Source organism: Pelecanus crispus, chromosome 5, assembly GCF_030463565.1.
Source record: "Pelecanus crispus isolate bPelCri1 chromosome 5, bPelCri1.pri, whole genome shotgun sequence".
NCBI lineage: Eukaryota > Metazoa > Chordata > Aves > Pelecaniformes > Pelecanidae > Pelecanus > Pelecanus crispus.
Genome location: NC_134647.1, coordinates 36,093,788 through 36,120,565, shown reverse-complemented (window position 1 = coordinate 36,120,565; position 26,778 = coordinate 36,093,788). Strand labels below are relative to the sequence as shown.

The window sequence follows — 26,778 nt, the reverse complement described above, 5'->3', positions numbered from 1 at the left end:
ATATGTATATGAAAATTCTAATAATTAAGACTAGTTTTAGAAATTGTTGCTAACTTTTAATGAGCGTACTGATAGTCTACATGGCTTTAAATAGTAACAGCAGTCAGCCATTTCTAAATCTGGCAGCTTCTTAAATGAGTTATTTAGAGACTTTCAGTTTTGCTTTAATGTTGTCTGTATATAAAAATCTTGTTTGAAGTGGTAGACTTATGCAAATATTTGGGAATTAGAAAAGGAGCTTGAAGCATAGAGCAGGAACATTCAGGGAGGATGTGCTAAAGCTGCAGAATAAAGTCTAGAAGTGCTGCATGTTGTTTTCTGATAATCATCCAACAGATATTTGACACCTCTTTTACTTGACCAGTGGTGTTTGGTTATGTGCGACGTTGCTGACCAGAACACTCCAGCTTTAGCACAGAATGCTTATTACAAGGTCAGGAGGGAATAAGGGAGCACATGAGCAGATAGCTGCCGTGACGTAGATGAATGGGAAGGATAGGCCAAATCCCAGGGATTTTAAATTCCGTTTCAAATGCATGATAATTTGGATTTTAGTAAATACAAGTGGATCTGCCAAAAGCAAAGCTAATGAGGTCTGATTTCTGTGTTCAGTGATCCACCCTGCTACCAGAACATTCTCCAAGCTTTCCCGTATCTCCAAAATCTCCATCCTTATGAGGCTCCAGTGTTCCTTCACCTATTAGTTTGGGCAAGTGGTAGTGGGGCAATGTGTGGGGCAGTATGTGGGCTGGTTGGCATGTGAGTTCTTACATGCTAATGGATCCTGGCTCTTGAAAAGTTACAATTGCGTTTTCCTCAGTAAGGTCATTATCTTGAGGCTCTCCTCTCCAAACAGCTGTCAGTTATCGCAGAAATTGTGGAAATGTAATATCTTTGGGATTTCTGCTTCTTCATCAGATTGAATTGAAATCGATCCAACAGTTTCAAAGTTGCTTGATGGGGGAGAGGGGGAGGTGATGGGACAGGCAGCACAAGTCATCGGCCTCATTTTGACCTAAAAAAAACTAAGCTGAAGAATCTCAACAGAAAAATCTTGAAACTTGGAGTTAATGTTAGGTACTCAAATCGTGTGATTTTCCGAGGCTCCTTGGCAGTACTGTGTGCTCACAGGTTCTGCTGCGGTCTGTGAATCGTGGGTGCTCAGCACTCTTGAGAGTCAGATGATTTGGATACAGGTGGCGTAGGTAAATTTAGGTGCCCTGAATAAATGCCCTCTGACAGGCTATTTAAGGTGCCTTGCGCGTAGAAAGGGAGGGATTGTGTGTTTCGGGCTTTCCCCGCAGGGGTAATTCACTGCTGCTTTTGCCAGGTTAGGCAGCGGTGCATGCATTTAGTACAGGGGTTAAGTTGGCAATCCCTACAGTCAGCAAGCCTAAAGCTCGCTGTTGTTGCTCTCTGCAGCTGAGGGCTGCAGACAGCAACCTGGTGCACCTGGCAGTCCAAATGGGAAATTTCTCAACAAACTGATCAAGGAAAATAGATACAAACCCATCCTTCTGGTTTGTTTTTTTTTTTTTCTTTAAGTGCTTTTATTTTTTTGTATCAACTTTCAAGAAGCAGTGCATGCATTTGAATGACTTGGACTCCTGTACAATTTCATTTTAATATCTCACCTCTAAAAAAAAAAAAAACCAAAACCCAACTTTTTGGGGTTCTCTTTTAAAGACTTTTGCGCTGTATTTGTTTTATCATTGCAGATAAATCTTTCTGGATTTCTCCCAAAAGCTGAGTCAGACAGTTCTTTGACAAGCCTTTCAAGTTCAGAAAGGAGTTTCATTTTTATAAATAATCGTCCAGTTCATCAGAAGGAAATACTGAAGGTAACATCTCTAGCTTTTTATTCAAGGAATAGAAATGTGACTTCTTTGAGGACACAGACACCTATGTAATCTACAACCTTCTTCCCCCCATAAAATAACTAGAGTATTACAGGTGAAGATACTAGCATTTACAACAGAAACCTCTTCTGCAAGTCTGATGGCTCCTGGTGCCTCAGTTCTATTCTATTTCCTGCAGTCACTTACGACCACAGAACTGGAGGTTATGTTTATGGCTGTTCAAAAAAAAAATGTCATTTCAGATACTCTATGCCAGAGACCAAAATAGTTGATTCTTTCTTTGTATTAGCCTGCAGAAATACACCTGTGCAGTTTTCCTTGAGGGAACTTTATGTAGTTCCTTGTAAAAGAATTCTTCTGAAAATAAAGTTTTGATTTTGCCCACTTCTTCCTGTGCTGGCTTATCAAGCAAATACGCATACTTTCCCTTTAAATTTGTGTATGCATTGCATAAAAATGAAAGTGATAGTGCAGTAGCATTGGCTACAGCTAGGCATTGTGTAGGCAGAATTTGATACTCTTGGGTTTCTCACACTACTGAACCTTGCAGCACCTCACTTGGAGCAGCCTTGCTGTCCTATTCCTTGCCCTCCCCAGAAAAGAAAATCACATTCATGCCAAAGTGTATGTGTAGGTTTTAAAGTGGAGACAATGAAGTAGATTTCAGTTGGCAAGCAGAGCTTTATAGCTGTAAATGCTGAACTTGTGTTGGTATGTTAAGTCCCAAATAAGGCTAATCCATCTCCACGCAGTATTTGATGTGCCTGGTTCTTCCTGGGAGTTCAAAGCTCAGCTTGAATCCCATGACAGAGACAGCTTTTTAACTAGAGCACAGAGGCCTAGATTCAGGGTGGGGTTCAGAGTACTATCATGCAAAGTAAAAATGCATTGCCCGTCATTTAGGGCTGTTCTTGCAGTAGTGCAAGTAATAAGTCTTCCACTGCCTTTTTTTTTTTTTGTCCATTTTTTTAAATGGAGTTTTTTTTTTTTTTTTTTTTTTTGGCCAGGTGCAGATAACAATACACCTGTAAGAATACATTTTGATGGGTTTGGAAAACAAGCTATAGGTCACTTACTTTTATCTCCATGCTGTGTATGGGGAAGAAGTGCTGGTGGACCTCTTATTACTACAGTACAGTGCCAGCTGAGGACAGGCTATGGGAATATTAAGGTTAAAATAACTTGAAAATATTTAAATAAGTTTAATGTTATTTAAACAATATTTAAGAATTTAAAATTAATTAAAAAATTAAAATTTAATCTGCAGTGGCTCTTCATTTTTCACACTTTCAATTTTTTTTTTGTCTCATTAAGATATTCTTTTCTCCAGTATGTATGTCTGTTGAAGGATCCCTGATACTAGAGGGAAATGCAAGGATCTTTATTTGATCATTCTAGTAATGGCAAGCAGAATTTAAGGAAAAGCTGTAAATTTATTATTGGGTTAATAAAAGGAACAAATTAATTGTGTTCTGGGGAAAGGGCAGGTCTGTGGTAAAGTGCTACTTTCTCAAACAGGCTTCAGTTTGGCTGAAAGAGACAGCAGTGTAGTTGCACGCTGTATAAATACATTTTCTTTAAAAAACCAAACAAATAATAGTATTTTTGTGTTGACTGAGGAAGTAAGTATTGGCGTTGCAGTCTAATTTGAGCATATATTCCAGGTGTGATCAATACATTAATTCAGAAGGTCAAAGTAGCTACCATTAGTGTCTTAGAATTGGTTCTTTTTTTTTTTATTTATTTAGCTGTGAAGATGTGAAAACCACCAATAACTGCCCTTTTGGTGACTATTCCGGCATACGTGTATACCCACAAAAATGTTTTTAGCATTTCTTTAACTTCAAAAAAAAAAAAAAGAAAACCCCAACAAACCAGTTATGCTTTTATAATGTCAAATTTTGTTTCTGTGCCTTTGTGTTTATTTTATTGCCTTTACTGACATCTCTTTATTAAATCAATCTGTAGTTAATTCGACAGTACTACAGTCTGGTGACACACAAGGACTGTACTCGTTTATATCCTGTTTTCTTTTTGAATATTACTGTACCTCCTTCTGCTGTGGATGTGAATTTAACACCTGATAAAACTCAAGTTTTACTGCATTATAAGGTAACTAAGGTCTTAATCTCTTTTTGAGTTGTCAGCCTTTTACTTATGTAAGCATAATAAGGCCTTCTGGGACTATTGAAATGTTTGAAGGTAAACAGTGCCACTGATTTCTTTTTTTTTTTCTTTTTTTTTTTTTTTTTTAAGTTACGTGATAGCTTGCCTTTATGACAGGACTGTGTTGTCTGAAAAGTATTGAACAGGCTAAGTGAAGGATTATTCAAAATTAATTTCCCAGTTGATTTCAAAGATCATTTTTACACCATCAGATGTGTGTATCACTTTGTTTTCAGATGGCTTTAGAGAGAGAGTAGTTTTGCATTCTGTGCAACATGAAGCATTCTATGATTCTAAGTTAAATGGAATTATGATGTGTGTCACTACATAAATCTCATGCTTAACTTCATAATTACACTAAGTAACCACTTTTTAAATGCCACATACATTAAGGGATGTGTGTGTGTGTGTGAGTTAATTTCTGTTTGCCATTATGTGCACAGATTATTGTTGACATCACTTAAGTTTCAGGATATCTTGAACTATCAAGATGCTGAATCCATATGATCAAGACCTGAAATTTAGACCCTATATGCCTGTGTTTTAGAGGCTGTGTATCGATACATTTCCACAAAGCCACTTTCACTTATTAGCACTTCATATGAGAAACAGTGCTACAGAAATTAAGGCAGCTACATGGGTAAGGTGCTTATTCAAAGTGAATGTAGGTAGTCACACCAGTATGTTAATCCTCTTCTTCACTAAAGGTGTTTGTATTTGTCTGTTAATCTTCTAAATGTACTGCCTGTTAAGTGTCACTTGTATGAAAATTGACACAGCATTCTGACATTTGATCTAGTTCAAAATTTTTCTTTGGCATAAGAAAAATAAGCTATAAGCTATATTATATAAGCTATAACTAAGCATCTAACTCCATATTAGTGGGAACAGCTTTTAACTTATACTGGTTTAAGCAGTCAGTACCCTGTTAGAAAGAAAGTAGTTAATCGGGTTTGTAATATCAGAGTAAAACAGTGAAGCAGAATACCTGTCACAAAATATTTGAGGCTAAAGGTGTCCAGTTCAGAGTCTTTTTGAGCATGTGTGAAGAACTGAAAGGCAATAATCTGTCCAGATTTGGCTGAAAAATATTGTGAATAAGATCACTTTGCTTATTGTTTTATGTTCTCAATATCTGTCAGTTACATTTTCAGGTGTGCTTTTCTTCCCCCTCCCACCCCCCAGGAATCTGTCTTACTTGCTGTTGAAAATGTGTTGAAATCACTGTATGGGCCACTACCTGCTACAGTCCCTGGTGAAAGTAATAAAACAGATGTTACCTCAGAAGACATGTTTGTTCGTAGAACAGAACAAACAGATGTGGTTGTTAATGAAATGGGACCATCTGGAAACGATGATCTACATGCTCATACTTCATTCCTTTCATTCAGCAGTGATATGCAAAACTGCCAAGCAGGAAAAAACACAGAGATCTGCTTAAATCATCAGTCGTTTTGTGGTGATAATGTACATAGTCACCTGGACAAAAAAGAGGTTTCCAAGAGTGATGCTTTTCCAAACAGTTCCTTAAATTTATTGTGTGAGAAGGAACAGAATGGACAGAATATGACTGATATTCAAAGTAACAGTGTTCCCGTGGACCCCGAGTCCAAAAAAGCCGATGAACATCTTTTGAGTTCTGATAATATTGACGAAATAGAAAAAAATGAGGAAACCTTAGTCCCTAAAGACTTACCTGAAATCTCTGCTGATAATTGGAGTATGGGAAGTGGATTTAAAAACAGTCTAGGAGACAACCTGGAACCTGTTAAGATTCTGATTCCTGAAGTTGGAGGAACAATTAATAAGCAAAATGAACATACTAATGAACAAGACAATGATCCACATACCTTAAATCAAAGCATAAAGAAAAGAAATGTGATAAGCGATAAATTCGGACATGTGACTGCTTATGACTTAATTAGTAGTAGAATAATAAGGAAACCGAAGTCTGCAATTGGATTTTTCACTCAAGAATGTCGTCCAAAGTTGATAACTGATAATCCAAAGACCAGCATGGAGGACATCCTACTGCAAATTGAAGAGCAGTGGAAGAATTTGAATGAAGAAGAAAAAAAAAAGTAAGTTTTCAGGCTGTCTTCCTTCTAAATCTGGTAGTTACCAATGAGTCATCTAGAGTGAATGAAAAAAATTGTAACTTCTCCATTATTTATGAAAAAATAGAACAGAAAATGGTTTTTTGCTTTTCAAAATCAGCATCGATATTGTGAATTGTCATCTTTTGCTGTATGCATACATACACAGCTGATTTGAGTCACTCATTTTGTCACTGTGCCATGCAGCAGTTAGGTAGGGACAGTTTTGCTGAATTGTTATTTAGAGATAACAGGCAAGAAAATGTACTGTTTGAATCCTACAAGCTTCTGGTTTTTAAAGGACTGCCTGTATATTGTCACTCCCAGTGTACTGTCAATGAAAACCAGCATGGTGATGGAAGAGGCACCGTATAGTTCCTCCGGAGCTTTTTCCAACCAACAATTCTTTTTTTATTGCTACAAAGTGAGAATTCTTTCAGGATCTTTAGTACGCGAACATTTGGTAAACTCCTTCTCTCTAAATTTAGTATCTATCCCAACCCAGGCTACCTCAGAATCGTATTTATAAAACCCAGTCAAATGACACTAGGAATTTCTTTTTCCCCTATTGCACTGCTGGTTCAGAGAGTTTAGTACAGTTTGAATTTTAATCTGTTTCAATCAAAAATGAATCTCGTTTTAGATTACAACCTGAATAGCTAAATTCCATATTTTTCTAAAATAAATTGTCACTAAGTTTTTTAAATCCGTCTGCAAGTAAGGGAAATATTTTAGCCCAGTTTGGGGCAGGGGTTGGATTAGTTCAAATATTAGGTATATGTTGTCCTTTATGTGGAACTTATGGTAAAGATGAATTAGAATAACAGATTTTGAGACATTCTAAGACAGTTTTAAAAAAACGAAACACCAAACCTTCCATATTGTATTTGTAATTTTATAAAATGTAAAACACTGTAGGGCATCACACAAATGAGGAAAATAGAAGTAGTTCTTCAGTAGTTTTAAATGTAATTATTTGAATGCATATTGTAATTTGTAGCAGAAGGTTTGGGAAATGAAATTTGGGTTCTGAAGAACAAACTCATTGGAAGTGTTGTGAAAATGTGTTTTCTTCATGTTATGGAAGCAAGGAGAGGAATAAGAAAGACCACTGAAAAGGAAATTATACTAGCCAAAACAGTGTAATTTTAACACTAATGAGAGATTCGATTAGGAAAATGGTAAGAAAGAGAAGCTATACCTATTAAATTACTGTTAATATATCTGTTTTTTCCTTGACTTCTTGACTTTGTTTGAAAACATCTGCATTGTTCTGAATAGCAGCTATATCAGAGTTAAGTAAAACTGTTTTATCTAGCTCCTGATTTACCTAATTTAAAGCTCACTAAGCAAGCAGCATGCCATGGTCGCAAAACCACACATGTGAGAGTGTTTTGTCCATCTCAGCTTTAGCAGAAATATTAATGTAATAGTAGAAATCTACTCCAATTATATTCATGCTTTTAATGAAATGAAACAAAAGGTTCTGCCAGCTGTTTCAGAAAATTTTAATTTGCTCTGCTCTAGCTTTTGAGATTTCATGGTTGCTTTCCTGGTACAACTGTTATGTTTAAAAGTGTGCCTACAGATTAACTTTGTATTAGTTCAGGAAGGAGACCTCTCTGGTAATGAACTTTTCCTTATATGTAGGAATGAATGCAGTGTAGTCCAGTGGATGTTGAAATGAATGAAAAACTTACCACTAGTTGCATCCGTACATTTCAGTTTTGGTGTGCCTCTTTTCTGCTTTTAATCTTTTGAAATTGCCTCAGAAAATAACCAATAGGAGGAGATATGCAGACATCTTTTCCTCCAAGGCAACAATCCAGAAGAACTGTTGTACGTCTGGCAGAGAACGTTAAGTCATGCCTGCCAGATACTCTGGATAAATTGGGCCACCTAGAGGTAACAACAAATGTATATACAACAGGGCAGCCAAAGTGCCACAGTTCTACTGAGCACGCTATACCTCCAACTTCATGCAACCTTGCTGGCAAGACACCACTTTTCCTGGGCTCTAGTCCTCCATCCTTCTGTGATAAAGTAACACGTTTATGTTACAATGGGTGTGCTTGGCTTCAGCATCTCTGTTTCTCTCTGTGGCTCCTCCAGCAGGTCTAAATGAGTTTAAATCCCTTTTGGGAGCAGTACAACCAACAGATGTCTCATAGTGACATAGGATAGCCTTTTCAAAACAAGCCAGCATTTATTACTCAACCGGAATGTAAAATGTTATGGTCTTTAGGTTATAATAGAAGAGGAAAGCTTCCATGCATGTCCATGTTGGCAGCATCGCATATCCCCCTGGGTTTGCAAAGCCAGGATTTAATTTCTTGCACTCACTCTGCTCTTCCTTACTACCGCTTGTGTATGTTTCTGGCCTTAATATTTCTTGCATATCGGGCTCAGGTAGGAGTGGGAGAAATCCCTCCAAGTTCCATGACAGTGGCAGCAGTAGTTACCCTGAAGGTGTAGGAAAGGTTCAGAGCTACATGCACATTATCATGGGACTAACAAATTACCTTGTCAGCACTCTACAGTAATTCTTCATGCATGTATTTGTACCTTGGGAGAAACATTATTTCAGGTAGCGTGGCCTTTGCTGTCTGTTGACAGGTAAGAGCATGCATGTAGACAGTCATTAGTGGCTAGTAGTAACTAGCTCATGTGTGGTAGCTTTTTATTGCCTGATAAACTTTCCTGCATCTCGTGGCGTGTGTGTGTGTGTGTATGCGTTATTTGCAACTCTCACATCGGGGTAAATACGCTTGCTTAGCAATTCCAGTAAAATCCTTTTTTACTGTATTTTAACCTTTCAGTTAACACATTCTCTTTCCTTTGGATGGAGGTCATTTGGTGGTACCACCTGGTCATTGACCATCCATCATATCTCTAGCCAGCTCCATTCATATACTGACAGATACTAATCATGAATAATGTTATTAATACTTGGTATCAATCCTTCCATACTGTTGCTTGTCCCCAGCATCTACTCAGTCATAATAGAATCATTTAGACTGGAAAACACTTTTAAGATCGAGTCCAACTGTAAGCCTAACACTGCCAAGCCCACCACTAAGCCATGTCCCTAAGTGCCACATCTACACATCTTTTAAATACCTCCCAGGATGGGGACTCAACCACTTCCCTGGGCAGCCTGTTCCAATGCTTGATAATAGTAGGTCCTCTCCTAGGAAACAGTGCTAGTCACCTGAAACCTATGCATTTCAGAAGACAATTGTGAAAAGCTGATATGGGCAATTAAAAGCTTTTTATTTTCCTCTTCACAAAGGAAGGAAACACAGAAGTAGAACGTAATACATACTCGTGGTGATAGTTTGAGTTGAACTGGTTTCATTATGTGAAGAGGCTGATGCTGAGACATACTACATTCAGAATGGGATGCCTCTCTATTCTGGACACATAGGGATCTACACAAGTGGCCATTTCCAGTCAGTTTTCTCCAGATAGTCAAATTCAGATTATTTGTCTTACAAGGTCTGAGAGACCGTACATTAAAAGATTTTTTTGTTATATGATAAATATTTCATTTGAGTTTCAGATGCAAGGGGAAGATAATAAATCATGGATCTATTTTTCTAGTTAAACCAAACCTGCCTTTGAAACTAGACTTCATTCTAGTCTTCCACTTCCCTCCTTACACCCAGTTTTGCAAATTTCCTTGGCTTTAGGTTTTGGAGCTTCAGGAAGGGATCCTAAATTTACAGTCTTAATTCACAAAGCAGAGAAGAAACTGTTCTAGCACTTGTTGATTGTACTTGCCTCTGTGGAAGGATTTTTGGAATGGCAAAGGTCTTCCCTCGTAGTCTGTAAACCTGCTGTTTTCTTTGATTCTCAGTAAATCACTGATAGTGATGTACATGAATTTGCAAAACCCTCACAATCGATGCTTGTAAGGCTAGAATTTTTCTTATGGTACCCTAAAATGACAGGCAAGTTGGACTTTCTTTGGAAGTGCTTTTGGTTTGGATAATCAGTGTATCACTGAAAGCTTGGTTCTCTTTATAGTTAAATATTCTCCTGCATTACAATTGGGTCTCTTCAAAACAAAGTAAGTATTGATCTGGTCAAAGCTATAAACGTATTTGGGATAAAAAAATTTCTGTTCAAGTGATTTCATCCATTCATTTTGAAAGCAGCAGATGTTTTTTATCTTAACATTTACTCCATATTTTCTAGGACATGATTTATTGCAAGAAACTATTTAAGCTGACTTTTTTAGTTAACTAAATATTGGTACCATATGTGAATGCTAGCACATCGTAATTAATTGCAAATGGTGACCCTTTTGTTGACCTTAATTTTCCAGCATGCATACACATAATTGAATCAAACTGTTCCAGCAAGTAGCAATAAATAAATATGACCAGCTAAAATACTTATTTCCAATACTTACATATGATAGTACAACTTTTTTTTTTTTTTTTTTTTTGAATATTGGACCAGTTTGAATTACCTGCTAGAATTCAGAATATCAAATAAGGGCAAAAAGAGGGAGTTCAGCAAATCACTCCTTTGGCCTTCAAAAAAAGTAAGATTTGTATGCAGTAGCCAAGTATAAACCTGGCATCTGTAAAAGTTTAGCTATCTTCCTGACATTTGTAAATTCATTAAGAATCCATTCAGGTTGTAGAGATTTAGTATGTAGTAATGTTTTAACCATTTAGACAGCATTTAGGAGTAGTTTGTTATGGAGTACTTTTCTAAAAAATATGTAAGTTTATTAGTTACAGAATTATGTGATAATCATATCTATTCTGTATTCTCACACTCTTATTTATGTGGCTAATTTTAGGCCATTTGAAATGAAATGTACTTCTTTATATTAAGCCTCAGGCTTATGAGGTTATGTAGGCTCCAAACTCTTACCTAACTGCATGGACTCCCCTTGAAGTCTGTAGAGCTCTAGAAGCTTAGATGACTTTGTGAATTGGGCTGGATGTGCCTGTGACGAAACTCATTTCAAAACTATATGCCTGATTGTGAATTAGGGTTAAACATAGTCTTTGGGACTAAGGTCACAAGCAACTTGCTGTAGCTCTTTGTATGATGCAGTCTACGCCTCCCCCTTCAGTAATTCAGGTTTTGTCGGCTGTCATGATGAAGGAAAATTTCCAGCTCATCATCTTTAAAGGGTAATGTAATACGGGCAGAGTCCCCAATGTCCTTCCATCTCCATCATAGTGGAAAGTATATTGATGTGGCTACTTGGATGAACCATGGGAGTTGTTCTTGTCTATTGGAATGGTTACCTTGTCTTTTGTTCTCATATGTTAGGAGTTGGGGTTTGGGGTTTTTTATCTGATTATGCTACTGGTTTATTTTCTCTTTTAAGTTACGAAATAAAAGCTGCTAAAGACCTGGAACGGTACAACAGAGAGGTCAAGAAAGCTATGGGACGGACAGTGCACCGACCTGCAAAGGAGGCAGAAAAACAGAAACCCAAGCTGAAGACTTCCCCATCTGACCAGCAGAAGCTTGACAAGATATTTCATACTCAGATGGAAAAGAAGCAGAAACCTGAACAGCCTACAAAAATTGTGACAGTGCCTTTTTCTCTGAGTTCCTGTAGACATCAGATTCAGAGACATGAGAAAAATGATTCAGGTGAACATGAGCTTTTCCTGATCCGTCGTCAGAGTTTTCCTGATGTCTGGATATTTGCTACTGAAAAAAAGCTAATGTTGCTGAATCCATATAGATTGGAAGAAGCCCTGCTACATAAAAGATTGCTGATGAATCATAAGCTTCCAGTAGAGAAACTAGACGAGCCAATTGTGTTAACGGACAGGTATAGTACAATACAGCAAAAATTTGTATGTTATTTCAAGTATAAGTTGATAATTTTTTGCAGTAAACTCTGTTAAGGCCCTGTTTGTTAATTTGGTGATTATTTGTACATCTGTTTATCTGTAAGAACAGATTTTTACGTTTTGTATACTTTTGCTTTACAGTAAATGAGCAGGCCTGGTCATACTCCAGTTGAAATAAGTATGAATTTTGACCAGTTTCATTGGTAATGCAGCGAAGACAAATTTCTTCCCCCAGAGGAAAATTAAATGCTGGACATTTTCACAACTTCACTCGAGCTAACTTTCCCTGATGGATTAGGAAATGGCTGATGTAATTATTATTATATGCCTAAACTTGGTCACTCTTTAAGATAATGTGAATAGTTGTGATTTTGTTTCTGTAAACAAATTGCTTTTTCAGAATACTTTTAAAAATCTTGATCATTCCTCATCACTTACTACTTTTTTCTGTATTTTTCTCACAGTTTTAATTTTCACATTAAGGATTTTGGTTTTTAACACTTTGGGGGTATTTTTTTTCCAGTCTTATTGGTGGATTTCAGTATATGGCTGCTCTTTATAAAATGCAGAAGGATTACCAGAGTTTCAATGGATCAGGTTATTTGTCAGATCCGAGGCTTGTAGCAAACGGATTCCAGATAAAAGTGATAGCAGGTATGATAGTGCTAAAATCTTTTAGTTGTATTGGGGATTGTTTCTTCTGATTTAATGATTTAAATGATTGTTAATGTAGATCATGTTATTCTACATCACCTTATTTAAAGGACTAACATCCTGTTTTCCTTAACATTGAGATTTTATTACTTGGTAAAGAATGTAATCTTCTACGTTGAACACTGAGTAACGGAAACTGATAACTGAACAGAAAATGTCAATAGTGTTTTAAAGAATGCTCTGAAATCCACATTTTCCCGACTTCTGTTTTTTTCTTCTTGTCTCAAAATGCTGGATGTTAATATCCTTAATTGCCATTCTGACAGAATTTAGATTAAACTGATGAGAATTCCTGAGTCCTGGCAGCTTCTTCCAAGTTGATACTTGCGTACTTACTTGTATGTGCTTTCGCTGACTACGCCTCTGTTGTTGAGTAGTTGAGGAGGTCCAGTAAGGAGCTGGATCTGCTAATTGACTTACTTTCATATCAGAGTCGTAACGCAGAGTGCAAAGGGGCCAGTAAAGAGAGGGTGACAGGATCACCGTCACACCTTTTGATAGAGTTCGATCTGAACTTTTTTTTTGAGACAGCCTACTTTCCAATGCCTCTACATTGATCACGGAAGAAATCTGCTTCATATAAGATCCTTTTACCTTAGCAAGAGAGATCAAATGTGTTTATACGTTTTTCTGAAGAATGATTTATAGGGATGCTGTTGGAAACCCAGGGGCAACCCACCCAGGGTCGGTTCTGCAGATCAGGATTTCTCTAGCAGAATTCCAAGAAAAGCAAACATCTTTGGGGGTAGTACCTAGCTGACAGCTCAGGGAAAAGATTCACTATAAGAGCTGTTAGAAATGCTATAGCCTCATGTGTTACAGATCCCCACATATGTACAGTGATGACAGATCTACTGTAACATATGGGATCTTTTAAGGGTAGGTACAAAAAAGGGATGTAGAGCAACTCCTTCACTCAGAGACTGGCTCTTGGGGAAAACAGAGCCTAAGCTGTTTTCTTTACTGAATCATGCACAGCAAAACCAAGGCAACTTCTTTTTGACTGGTTAAATCCCTACATAAATAGCAAAAACTTTGTAGAAGAGGTGTTCATGGTAATAATCTTAGATTGAATGATTTAGCAGAATAAAGCGCGTAAGAGGCAGCTCTTAAAAGGTTTATTCAGTCCAGCAAATCAAAAGCTGAGGAGGTCTATGATATGTCTCTAGACAAATATGGGAGAAAGGGATTGTTGCTTACCCTTTTTGCTCACATACCTTCCCCCCCCCCCCCCCCCCCCCCGCTACTTCCTGATACTGTAAGTTTGCTCAAAATCTAATTAATATAAACTGGATGTGAATAAATTGAATATGAAAATTTGAAGACAGTTTCTAGGCAACAACAGAGGAGCGTTGTTGACCGATCTTGTGGTAGTGGAGATGGGAAACTAGTTTTAAGATAGCTTGGTTAGTTTAAGAGCAGAATTGTACAATATAATAGCAAAAGGGACTCGGCACAGTAACCAGGAAGTAGTAACTGTCTTCCAGTCCTGTGCTCCTAGGTATATAAGAAATCTTGTGAGCAAACTGTTCTCACTTGGTTTAGAGCTAGTGAAAGTAAAAGTGCTTTATATGCGCTATACATACAGGTTGACGAACTGTGGTCATGGACTTGATCAGTACCATACGGCTAGCCCATATGAAGAATGGGAATCTAATTCTGTTCTTTGTCCCAGTCTTATATTTTAACTACTTGAATGAAACATTAATAACATCTGAGGCTTGTCAGTCATGTTTATAAGCTTCTGCTGATGACATTATAGCAGTTACAGCCTCTTTTATTAAAGGAGCATACCATTGCAGGTGAAGGTAAAAATACCAGCAGACAAATGGAATTTCTCCCAGCCTTTTTTCCAACTGACCCAAGGATTTTTACTTAATATTTCATCAGTCCTTTTTCTTTTTTCTTACACTCATCCCTGAAATATGCTGTCTTCTACAAATATGCTATTATCTTCTACAAATACTTATTAAAGCTGATTTTTAGAAACACAAGTATTAATTATTAACACTCCTTACATGTCCTTCTCTGGGAATTTCACTATTCAGTTTGAGGTTCTTCAGTTCATAGATTTGTGTTGTATAATCTTTACAGACAGTGACCTGCAGACCAGGAGTGATTTGTCCCACTTAAACCTGAGTATTCTATACGATTTCTCAACTTTGAGAGAACAAGTTAGTCTCATAGAACATTCTTCAGTATCCTTATAGAAGCGGGTTTTTTTGTTCACTGTCTGAATTCAGTGTCTGTTTTTGAGGTTTTTTGAAACTCGGACACAGCCTGAAAGGGGAGCATTCAGATGATGTTGAATTAGAAGTTGCCTCAGAAAAGTTTTGTTTCTTCAGGATATATTGTTAACTTTTTGGGACAGGGGTTGCCACTTTGCATGGCAGATGATAAAGTCACAGCTTACTCTAGAGAGGTGTCCAGAATGCACATGTGCACTTAACACATGGTAGCTGGAGAGTTTCACCTTAGCAGCATCCATAGGGGCATGCCTGAACCCCATTCTCTGTGCACGTACTTTTATAACTCATTTTTCCCCAACTTTTTGGATGAATTGGATCAGTCCTAGTATTTGCTGTTTCTCAACTGAACTATCAAACTCTCTTGCTGTCAAGGTCCACTGTAGTATATTTGAAGGTCTTTCCTTTGGGACTTCAACCCTGACATGGTCATATTAGATGTCCCATTCTGACTGCTGGTTGATTTCTTATTAATAGCCACTAGTGCATGGCTTCCTTTTTCATCCCGAATTAAGAGTTTTATTTTCTGTAGTAGAAAACTTCTTTTTCTGGCAGACACGTCCTCTTTTATGTCACAAGCACAGGTTCCATTTCTTTAGCTTTGAATTTGAATGTGAAAGTGTGTATTTCTGGTAATTTCTTCTTGCAAAATAACAAGACTTCCTGTTGATCCATGTGGATAAGTCTGTGATGCCATTGCTAGCTCTAAGATACCTTCCAAAACAAGAACAAAGGAAACTTAGCTGTTCCAATTCGATGTTTGGCAGTTTTGGCCGCAGAAGAGGTGGCTTTCCTTGACCCATGGTGATTTCTGAAGAGGGCTGTCAGTCTAGTAGGTTGCATTGATTATTTGTTTAAATCTCCACACATATGCTGCCAAAGGAGAAGAGAAGGACCCTGAGTATTACTGCCCATTATCGTATGTTAAGTCTACTCATCATACCCAGGTATTAATTTGGAACGCAAGACTTCTTGCTTTGGTATTGAGCACCTCACTAGGACTGTTTCCTAGGTGAGTATAATGACTTGAATATAGGACCATAGATTCTTTCCTGATTTCCTCTTGGTGTGTGGGGTGTTTTACAGGACTGACTGACTATTTAATAACAAGAAAATCAGAACAGCTGCCTTAATTTGGAAGGTGACTTTGGTAATTCCTTTGTCGCATTGGGCTTGCATCTCAACTGGTCTTTGTTAAAGATGCTTCTTCACAGTTTAAATTCCTACCTTTTGGCAACTTATGACACAGGAACTTCTTAAAAAGATCTTGATGCTGATAGTTTCTTACTTGAAAACAAAAAAAAAAGCAACCCACATAGTATTGGTTTGTCCTTATTTGGATGACTTGTCTGTAAGGGATGACTTCTGTTGTAGGATAAATAAAATTAATTGATTAGTCTTTGACTAAATTTGGTAGGTCTTGGGATTAATACTCGGAAATTGAATCTCATTCCCTCACAGTGCTTGGAATTTGTAGAAATACAACTATACTCTTTAATGGTCAAGACCTTTTAGCTAGTGGGGTGGTTCTGAACTTTAGTTACTCTAAAAACCTACCAGGAGTTTTTCTCACAGGCATAGTATGGACTTGCCCCACTCTGAACTGCATGGCACCATGTGACACCAGATGCACTACTCCTAGTAGGTTTTTGGAAGTTCTAATTAGGCCTTTTCTTCCTAACAAGGACTCGGTTCCACATGGAGTTTTGTTCTTGTTCTGTCATTTTGGTGGGAGAACTGTGTGAACTTCTGACGACGTTTTCCTTTTTGACAAATGCAGCCTAAGATCTAAGACTAAGATCTTTTGTAATGTCTCCTTGTTTCTCTTCATATTGATTGCTCAGCAGTCTAAGGAGTTTTCAGCTAGATTTTTCTCTGGATAGCTGACAGTGAAAAACATGTTGTGAAATAGCTCAGAAAAAGCTTCTTGCTGTAAGTATGTCAGTTAGGCAAAATCAATGGTTTCTTTGTGGAACGTGCCAGTTGTGATTTGCAAAGCTGTGACGCTGAGCTTCAGCCTGTCTTCCACTGCCCTCCCGCCCCCTCATGTTCCGGCCTTACTGAGGCTTCAAGTGATGCTACCTTTGGGAGAGCAGTCTGTTTGCTTTTACTTAACTCATGTTCTGGGATCTGCCAGGCATTTGTTTGCTGGGTATAGCTTGCAATGACCCCTACATACAGACGATTCTGCATTTCAAGAAGTAAGATGGATTACTTTCTATCCAGTTCTTCTTAAGATGGGTTTGTTACATGTGCCTTCACTGCACATCTGTCTGTCTTTGTGAGAGTCCTAGAGAGAGATGTGAATTCTTGGCTGGAAAGGAACTGAGAGCAAGGAACACATCTTAACCTGTTTTTGTAACAATTGGGCCATGCTCCAAGGCAGGCTTTTAGGGTGGAATTGTCTGCCTGATAGAATATGTGTACCCAACATATGTATGTACAAAGAATGTGCTTACAAGGCCTCAAAGAGCAATAATAGGTAAATAACCTGTCTTCCTTGGTAATATAAGCTGCCTCAGCTCTTGTAACCGACCAGTGGAAAATCATGCTGCTACTTAACTTCTGTTTGATTTTGACCATAGACTGGAAGATAGATAGTCTTATAGTGTCACCTAATCTAGGTGGCAGCTGGAAGAGAACAGTTTTTCCTGGCCATCAAGAAGGAATTATCCAGAGATGATTGTGAATGCTTTGTTTGGAAGGAGAAAGGGGAAATTTATAGCAATGAGAAATCCACATTTTTAGTCAATTGAAAGCTAGTTTATTTGTTCATGGAAATACTTTCCTTGGAAGTTGTAAAGCATTTCATAGAAACTACCATGGAAACTGCTTGAAGACTGCTGTTTGAATACTCAAAAATCTTAATGTATATTTTGTCAAAAATGTACAAGTACGCTGAGGCTCAGACATCTGCTTATATCATCAAATGTTGCCAATATCAGAATTCCTGCAAAGACTTGCAGATAAATATATGTTAATCAGCATGCAGTGGGCTATTTTGCAGTCTAAAGAATGTAAGCAGAAAAGGAGAATGACACACAAACAGAAATACCAAAGAAGAAAACTTCTCTTAGCCAGGATTTGTATTGTTTGTTCTTATGTTAGACTCTTTAAAGCCCCCTTTGACTTTCAAATTAATGAGCAGTATGGTAAAGTCAAATCTGGCTGTCAAAATTTGCAGACAGGAAAATTGCTGTTGGTAAAACTGGAGTATTGAGCATTAGCAGTCTCATTAGCAAGCACATATGATTAATTTACGGGATTTGCAAGAAAAGGAAAAAAAAAAAAAGTTTTGCAAATCCAGAACCTCACTGTCATGAAATTTTAAGAGGAGGCACCAGAAATAATTTTTTTTTTTTTTTTAAACTGAAACTCTTCACACTTGAAACTTAACAAAATTTTGTGTCCTGTCTTTGGTAGCATATAGAGAGGTAATTATTGAAAGGTTGTCAAATAGACTAAGTTCTCATTTTAGAGAGAAGGCAGCATAATCAAATGGTCTGGAACAGTTACTCAAATCTAGTCTTTCATTAAAGCAAAATTGGGATAAAAATGAAGAGAAAATAGCTGAAGGAGATTAAAACCAGATTTTGTCATTTGCTCATGTCTCTTACTGGCAGCCTTTCCCATGGGGAAATACTGGCATAGTACATCATCTTATCTCACCTTTAATAACTGTGAACTTTCAGATAGTTTAACATTTTGCTTTAACCTGAATCTGATCACAGGCTTATAGCAGTACATAAAAAATACGTGGTTTTTTGCTGGCCATGATTAGGGAAGGACCACTTGAAAAAGAGAAGGAAGACAATGCTGGGTGAAAAAGGAAATAAAGTTTCAAATTTAAAGCAGTGTTAAATATGTAGTTGGAAGGAGGTTATGTGATTTTTATTTTGGGGGGGGTGGTGGCGGGGGGAGGGTTGTTCCCTATACCAAATTCCCGCTCTGGTCAAAGTATATCTTGCTATGAAGCTTAAAAGGGCCCAATAGCAGTATTTACTTGGTGACACACCCATATTTAGAAAAATTTTCAACCTGCACATTCCTCCTGTTCATCTATGCTCTTATTTAATGACTGTCAAATAAACAGTGCCTGGTCATGGATGGTCTCATTCTACTAGCTAATGAAAGTACATTGTGGTGACTTACATTACATATATATTTTCTCTCACTTCTGAAATCTTTCACATTGTTGTTTGGATTGGGAACATGAATGATCCCTTATCACAGTTTGTTAGTTTAATCCACTTTGTAGCAATCTGTTTGTTTCCAGCTTTTTTGACTTTGCAAAAACCATTCATGACTCAGGCTGAACATAGTTTATCCTACCTGGGGCCATTACACAGGAGTGGATGTATTTTCATTATTAATTGTATTCTTCCATGCTCTCCTTATGAAGCTCTACTTCTCAGACTTGTAGTGGAGGAAAAGGGAAGGTAGCCATGTGGGTTGGGTTGAGATTTTTGTGCACCCAGCATGAATGAGGAGGAGCTCTGAAGGACTGTATGAGAATATGTGAGCCTGACCCCTAGAGAATTTGCTTCTGACTGGGAGCGGAAGAAAAGTTAGCTGTACAGTAACAACTTCATTCAGATTTTTTGCAGGTAGTGTGAGTAAGAAGTGAAATCTCTTACACCTCGAAGATTGAATAGATATTTTGTTGGGAAGGTTGTTTAAATGTTTTAATCATCATTGCTATTCAGAGTGGTACTTGCTGCAGCAGTGATATCATATGAATGATAGTATGAAGTCTGTCACAGAGCCTTTACTTACATGGGCTTGAGTTCTTCCTCTTCTGTGGTAGGAGAAAAAAATGCTTTTTATTTCAGTAGAAGCTGAATTTGTTATGGTAACATCTACAGATGTTTAAACCAATTACATAGGAAATAGTGCCAACACTCTGTTTTAATTTTTTTCAAACTAAATTGTATTTTATTACTAGCTTCTAGTTTAATTTCATGTAAGTTTAATTAAAGCCATAGAAGCTTTAATTAAAGCTATGCTCAAGACTGGGAATGCTGCAAAATGTTTTTAAGTATTTAAACAGCGCCAGCTAGGATTTGAATTAAAATAAGCTGAGACATTTGTGTTGTGAATAGGCACACATCGTCATAAACATTGGACAAATAAATGCTTTTCACTCCGAGAGGAGCAAAAAAGTTTCCTAATTGTATTGAATTTGTGAGACTAATTTACTAAGTGATTTTACATTAGTTTAATTTTGTCTGAATTGCTCCAGAATAGAAATCAAAGCAGTGCATATATTACTGGGTTTTTTTTGTATTTTCAGGTGCTTCAGCTACAGAAAGTCATCTGGAAATAGAAGGGGTGGCAAATTGTCTGCCATATTATGGTATTTCTGATTTGAAAGAAATTCTGAATGCAGTAGTTAATGGAAATGCAAAGGAAGTATATGAATGTAGGCCTCTCAAAGTGATAAATTACCTGGAGGTAAGACAGAAATTTGCTTTTAAGTATTGGCCAGCTAAGCTTATAATAAATCCTTAAGCAGCTTGAAAAAAATCTTTCTTTGGCATTCTGTTTTAATTAATGTAGTTCTGTTCTAAACAGAAGTTACTTTTGAAAAGGAGGATGTCATATCCTTTCTGAGGTGTATGGGTTCTGCATTGCTTACCAAAATACTTCCATCAGACATACCCAGGCATAGTCATCCAATGTGACAAAATACATGCTGAAAGCTGATGTTCACAAAGTTATTTCTATATAGGCAGTTTTCAGACTAGAAAGGCATTTCTCCATGTTAGAATACAGAACTGCCATAAAATTGCTTTAGAAATTCTGGAAGGCAGTTGAATCCAGAACAGTCATCAAGATTTAACTCCTTTATAAATAAATCTATGAAGAAGTTATAAAATTATTTAAGGTAATAGTTTATGAAAAGCAGGTGTTCATTGAAGCTTAATTCTCATGAAAACCTCTACGAGATGTACATCGTGAAAATCGGAAAGTGCACCATTTACACTTACAGAAGAAAAATTCTACAATTCACTCAAAGGGCAGAGATAGACAAATGGAAGCTTTTTTTTCCCCAGAAAACCAAGCTGTCACTGGAATTAAGACATTGAAGTAAAAAGTGAAGTCTCACATACGGTGAACCACATATGCCTTTGCAAATATTTGTGTTTAGTTAACATCAATAACTTCTGCAGTTAAAGGAAGCACATACTGACAACCAACAGTCTTGTAAGTCCACTCTATTCAATGGAATAGTGACTAAGTTCTGCAGTGCACTGACGGAGAGGAAACCATGTGTTCTTCACAAGCAGCCAGCATTATTCGTTGCCAGAAATACGGTACTTGAGTAGAAGAATCTTTAATCTGTTTTCTTACAGAAATTATTATGCAACGGTTGGAATTGGAATGACTCTTGTTAATATTTAATATGCAAATAGGTAAAATCGTCCATCCAGAGATAATAATGGGCCTGAAGTTTCAGACACAACTAATATATGTGGTACTAGTTAAAGCTGCAGTAACTAACAATAGTAGTTTTCTATCAGTTCCTGTCTAGATGTTTCACTATTGCTATCTTTAATCCCAATTCTTAAGATCTCTGTTCAAAAAGGTTACCAAAATACATGTTAAGTCTCTTCTTACTTAAGCATTTACTGACATGCTTTCCTGAATCGGGCTACTTCAAAATGGGACTTACACAGAGTATGTGTTTTGTCTTTTAAACATTTATTATACAAATCTTTCCCTGTCTTTTTGGAGCAGTAGATTTACAGCTGCCTTTGGAGCGAGTGATTCTGTTATGTACTACTGAACCATTCTCATGTACTCAGAAGCTTAAAGAAGGGATGAGTTAAGTGTTGAGACAGGAGTGGTTTGTAATTTGGTTTGGAGGGGGAAGCTTTATTTCCTCTACTTACAAGTACCCATCAGTCAGATTGAGTGGGATGGAGTTGGTTTAGAGAGAGAGATACACACACATACACATAAAGGTTTATATCAAGAGATTATCAAAGGAAGGCTTATTAAGAGCAACATTGATCCTGTGAGGAACTGTTAGAAAAAAGATGCATGTGCAGCAGTTAACAGTAGCTGGAAAATACATATTAACTAGGAAGTATATGGCTTGCCGTCACAAAAAAAAAAAAAACCCTATAAAAATAAGCACTGAGTTTTTTGACCATTTTCGAGGGGTAAATACTAGGAATGCCATTCACTGTCATGTTCAGAATTGCAACTTTTATCATACGTTTCGTGAGCTGGCAGCATGTCTGCAGCTTCTGCTGTTTTTTGGTAGACCCAGAAGAAAGAATAGGGTAATGGTTAAAGAAGCAGCCTTCCTAGGTAGAGAATAGTCCACAGTGATGTCTTTTCCACTTGGAAGAGTGGGACAAAATCCCAGACAAACAAAATGAGAAGATTTCAGATTAAAACATTATGAACGTTGCTTCAGGTTTGTACAATGTGAAGGGAGATGGTATGCCACATGCATTTCAGTCTAGGCAGCATTACAAAAGTACAGCAGAGAAGGCAATGGCAGGAAGGCCCATCTTAGAGGAGGAAACAAAAAAAGCTGACAACTTCTTTTTGAAGTTGCTTGATTCTTTGAGGATGGGTGCTTCAGTAATTGTGTTTAGGAGTCACTTCTGCTTTCTAGTATTGTGAGGTAACTGGATGCAATAGGCAATAATTAATACATTAATCTAAAATTTCACTATAGTATTTTTAAAATTTTGTTTAGCTGACTGTTTGACTTCGTTTATGTTAGTTCTAAAGTTGTGGTGTAGAATGTGTCCTGTGAACTGGTAAACATCTTCAGCTGATAACTGGTGCCAACAGGAAATAAGATATTCAGAAACACAAAGCATCTTGCAAAAGTGGACCCTAAAAGAAAAAGAGTGCAGCCATGACCAGGAGACTGACTGTGTGTGACTCCATTGTAGAAGTGTCATGAAATGACCAATAAGATATGTTTAGAGTTACATTTGGGTTTCTGGGATTCAGAATATTTATCAGCAGAAGAGTGACCTTTAAACAGTGAGTGCTTAATTCCTGCTTTCTGGTAGCCCCAGGTTAATGTGTTAAAAAGTGGTACTTTAAAACTATTGGGGTTTTGTTTTTGTTTTTCTTTTCCACAGGGAGAAGCGGTACGTTTAGCTCGGCAGCTGCCCTTACATTTGTCAAAAGAAGATGTACAAAACACAATTTACAGGATGAAGCAACAGCTTGGAAAGGAAAATAAAGGCTGTGTTCATGGTCGTCCTTTTTTTCATCACTTAACAGATATTCCAGAAGTTGACAAGCACAACTCCATGGAAATTATTCAGTAAATAGAACATTTTGTTTGGGATCATATTTCTCTTGCTTAATTTTGATCATTACTCTGTAATTTCAGTATGTTTTGTGCAAAGCTTTTGTATAAAGACTTTTCATTATCATATGTTCACCTCCTAGAGACTTTTTAAATTTAAATTCAAATGCTACTTGAAAACTGGAAATAAATACTGCAGAGAAACAACTTACCACTTTTTTTTTTTTAAAGAATTTATTAAAAAAAGAATTAAAGAAATGTTCTCAGCTGGTTTGATGGTTTTCTTATTGCTGCAGGTTTAGAAAATACCACTATGTCAAATTTTTTTAGATATGAAGTTGCTTTCAACAGAGCCTGGTAAAGTTTATTGTACTAAGGACATGAGATGTTACTTTTCAAAGGAATGCTAGATAGCTGTAGGTATTTAAATGTGGCATTGTGATATGCAGTTATTATAGTTACACTTTTACAGTGGTGTATTTCTATTTAGAAATTGTTAGCTCGTGTAAATCACTATTGGACACCAAGACTTAAATCTCCAAAAAGCTTTTTTACACAACTTAGAAAAGTGTGAGTCTTAAGTATAGTACACTTCAGATCAACAAAAACTGGCCAATGACTTGAACGATGGAAGGATCAGAGCCACAGGAGCACAGATGCCAATACATGTGTGTTGGTGCAATGCTATACACAAACTGTTCGGGGGTGGGAAACATGAACTGTCCTCGCTCAAGGAGAATGTGGCGTAACTAGGGCAAAGTCTGCTATGTAGAGAGCTAATGATTCTGCTAAACTTGTTCATTCTTTTTCTACCAGAACGTAATGTTTACTCCTCTATTTCAAGTAGTAGCCTACTTCTGTAAAGCTACCCGATTATGCCTTCAGTGCATAGCAGATGCAATGTCTCAGGAAGAGTGTGTTTTAAAAATTTGAAGAAAGATCACCTGAAAATTCCTGTCCATCCTCCGTTGTTCTCATTAGCAAATTTTGGCGCTATGAAGATGTGGTGGTAAGGCCTAGCTTTGTAGTGTTTCTGTGGCTGCTAGGTAAATGGTTGAAGGTTGCCGAAAGACCTGAGTGCAAGTTGGTTTGTGGACAGGAGTATCGGACCAGACAGTTTGTACAATGTGGAATGTAAATGACTGTTCTGTTGCTCTGTGTCAAACAATGCTGAACTGGTGAACTAAGTTAAGAAATGACAGCAATACATGACAACATATAAATTCTAAGCTGAAAGGTAATAATTATGTTTTTATGCCATTAAAGTAAGCTTATCTTTTTCATGTAGAAGAGAGGTTTGTAACTTCAAACTGGAGAAAGGAAAAACAAGTACAGAAAACATTAACTGCACTCTGTAGCAGTCGTTCTAAATCACAGTGCTTGTTTTAAGTAGCCACCCCCATTAATTACAGTGTGTTTGCCTCAAAGTCTCAAAGTAGCTCTGTTAGTCTTACATAGAGTTCGTATGTGTGCGTTTGGAGTGAAGTGCTTAGGGAGATGCTCTTGACAGCAAGCTAGGAGTACCCTGTGCCCCCATGTAGGCGAAAGGCAAGCTGAACTCGACAGTCTGCTCCATTCAGCAGCAGGCGCCTGGACGATCAGCACATGTAGACTTCTGCTCCATTCACAACACGTGCTGACTTTTGCCCAGGAGGCACATAGAGGAAGGTTTAGGGGACCAAATGCAAATGCATAGGAAAGTTTTCTTTATTACCTCTCCTGATACATGGCAGAATTGTGCAAAGGCCTGAGCTAAGATAATCTGTAGTACCAAATAAGGTGCTCTCTTGTTGTTACTGTTTTTGTGTGTGGATCCTTCACAGCTGCAAAGGAATAGGAGCACAAGAAAGCGCAGCCTCCTCTGTTGCTGTTCCCCACCTCTGCCATGCACATGTGCAAGGTTAGATTGGGAACAGCAGAAGGGTGTCAAGTGAATGCTGTGTGACAGAATAGTTAAGTGTAAATTGGGAAGGAGAGGACTCTTTCTGGAGGAAGAAAAAGTTTGATATCTACTGCCATACTGAGGGACTCTTAAGACACAACCATGAATAAAATACATTTCTGGTAGTGGGCACCAAAGGAGGGTGGGCAGCACGGGGACTGATGGGGGAAAAGAGCAGGGATGATCGGAGGGCACAAGCAGAATATCTTTCCAAACTTAACCGGTGAGCAAGGCACAAGATGAGAATGTCACTGGAAAACTGGACACTCGTTAGCTGTAAATGTCACTCGGTGCAGAAGATGTGAATTTTTAGAATGGCAGCGAGAAGGTGGATGGAGACACAGGAAGGAGACGTGACTTTTGGCTCCAAGGGGGAAACAGGATCCCAGCCTTGCGTTGGATGCAGAAGGTTATAGTTTGTTTATTTTTATTCTTGTTTGGATACAAACTGTGAGAGTTTAGAGAGTAGCCATTACAGTGAGAAAAGCCAAAGGCAAGCTGGAGAAGGGAGATTTATCTCTAAACTAAGTTTGCTGGAACTTAAATGAGTATGTGCACCAATTTTAGTCAGTTGGGAATATAATGTGTAGTATTTAATGAGATTAATAATTGCTAGTTCTTTTCCAGAAGGTAAAATAGCTGTATCCTAATTATACTGGAGCAAATGCGAGTATCTTTGATAAGAGTAGAGTCAACATCAAGTGCTTTCATATAATAGTACCATTGCAGAGGACAAGTTGTTTCATAGGTATTCAGGCCCCTAGGTTGCGGATAAAAAGTGATTGGTAAATTGGTATTCACAGGTGCCAAGGTGGGCTTAGTTGCTATGGAAGCAAATTAGTGTCAGGCATTGCTGTGGGTGCAGGTGCACCAGGTTAGGCAGTTGGGAGCTGGGTCTTCTCTCCCCTATTCCCTCTTTCTCTCCTGGCTAGGTTTGCTGTCCTTTACCTCAGGGGGCTGCTGGGGATTTCTTTCTTAGGTACATACACGTACAGTTTGTTGTCTGTCTCTGGGATATTGGGGATTGTCATGCAGCTGGGTGCCAACAGCGACTGCTGTAGCATGGCTTCGGAGCTGTAAGTCTGGGCGTCTCCCCACTGCGGTACTCGTGGTTGGGCGTGCAAGCTGAAATTGTGAGTTAGTTCTGATACTGTGCTGATGGGAGATGGCTTTAGGTAGGGTGGGTGTCTCCTTGCTTTATCCAGTGTGGACAGAAGGAAATGTTACTTTCTGTTTCTAGAGATACTCTTTCTTTTTCTAGAGATGTTCTTACTGATGCCTCTGGTGATGCATCCATTTTATGTTCCTTATTTAAACAGTAAAAGTACCCCAGTTCTAGATTTACAAGTTTAAAAGAAATGAAATGCTGTGCTTGATTTAACGGTTCTCAAAAAGGAAGGCACATCAACTTATTGCCATTGCATCAGCACCTGGTGCCACTCAGATTTTTCTTTAAGTGATGAGCCCCACGAGGCTCTCTGGAGGGCGTGCAAAGGCTGCCTGTCCTTGCAGTCAGTCCCCAGCTCTATGGGCTCTTGGAAAGGAAGAAAACCTAAAATGTGTAATGATGAGTAGACTTGGTTGTTGTTGTGCTTGACCTCTTACCTTAGAGGAATAGAATCTTTCAGGTTGGA

At 37.8% G+C, this 26,778-nt stretch overlaps 1 protein-coding gene across 6 annotated transcripts in view; it reads left to right on the top strand.

Moving 5' to 3' along the window:
- Positions 1–23,388, top strand: part of PMS1 (PMS1 homolog 1, mismatch repair system component) — a 45,554-nt gene extending 22,166 nt beyond the window's left edge. For 2 of the 6 annotated variants that reach the window (XM_009490758.2, XM_009490760.2), the window contains 7 exons: positions 1,719–1,841; positions 3,828–3,971; positions 5,211–6,106; positions 11,478–11,933; positions 12,479–12,609; positions 20,209–20,369; positions 23,030–23,388. In XM_009490758.2, coding sequence (XP_009489033.1) covers positions 1,719–1,841; positions 3,828–3,971; positions 5,211–6,106; positions 11,478–11,933; positions 12,479–12,609; positions 20,209–20,369; positions 23,030–23,221 — 2,103 coding nt within the window. In that variant the 3' untranslated portion in view covers positions 23,222–23,388. The remainder of the gene's footprint in view (positions 1–1,718; positions 1,842–3,827; positions 3,972–5,210; positions 6,107–11,477; positions 11,934–12,478; positions 12,610–20,208; positions 20,370–23,029) is intronic. The other 4 variants (XM_075710512.1, XM_009490761.2, XM_075710511.1 and 1 more) reach the window with 3 other exon arrangements.
- The last annotated feature ends 3,390 nt before the right edge of the window (positions 23,389–26,778 follow it).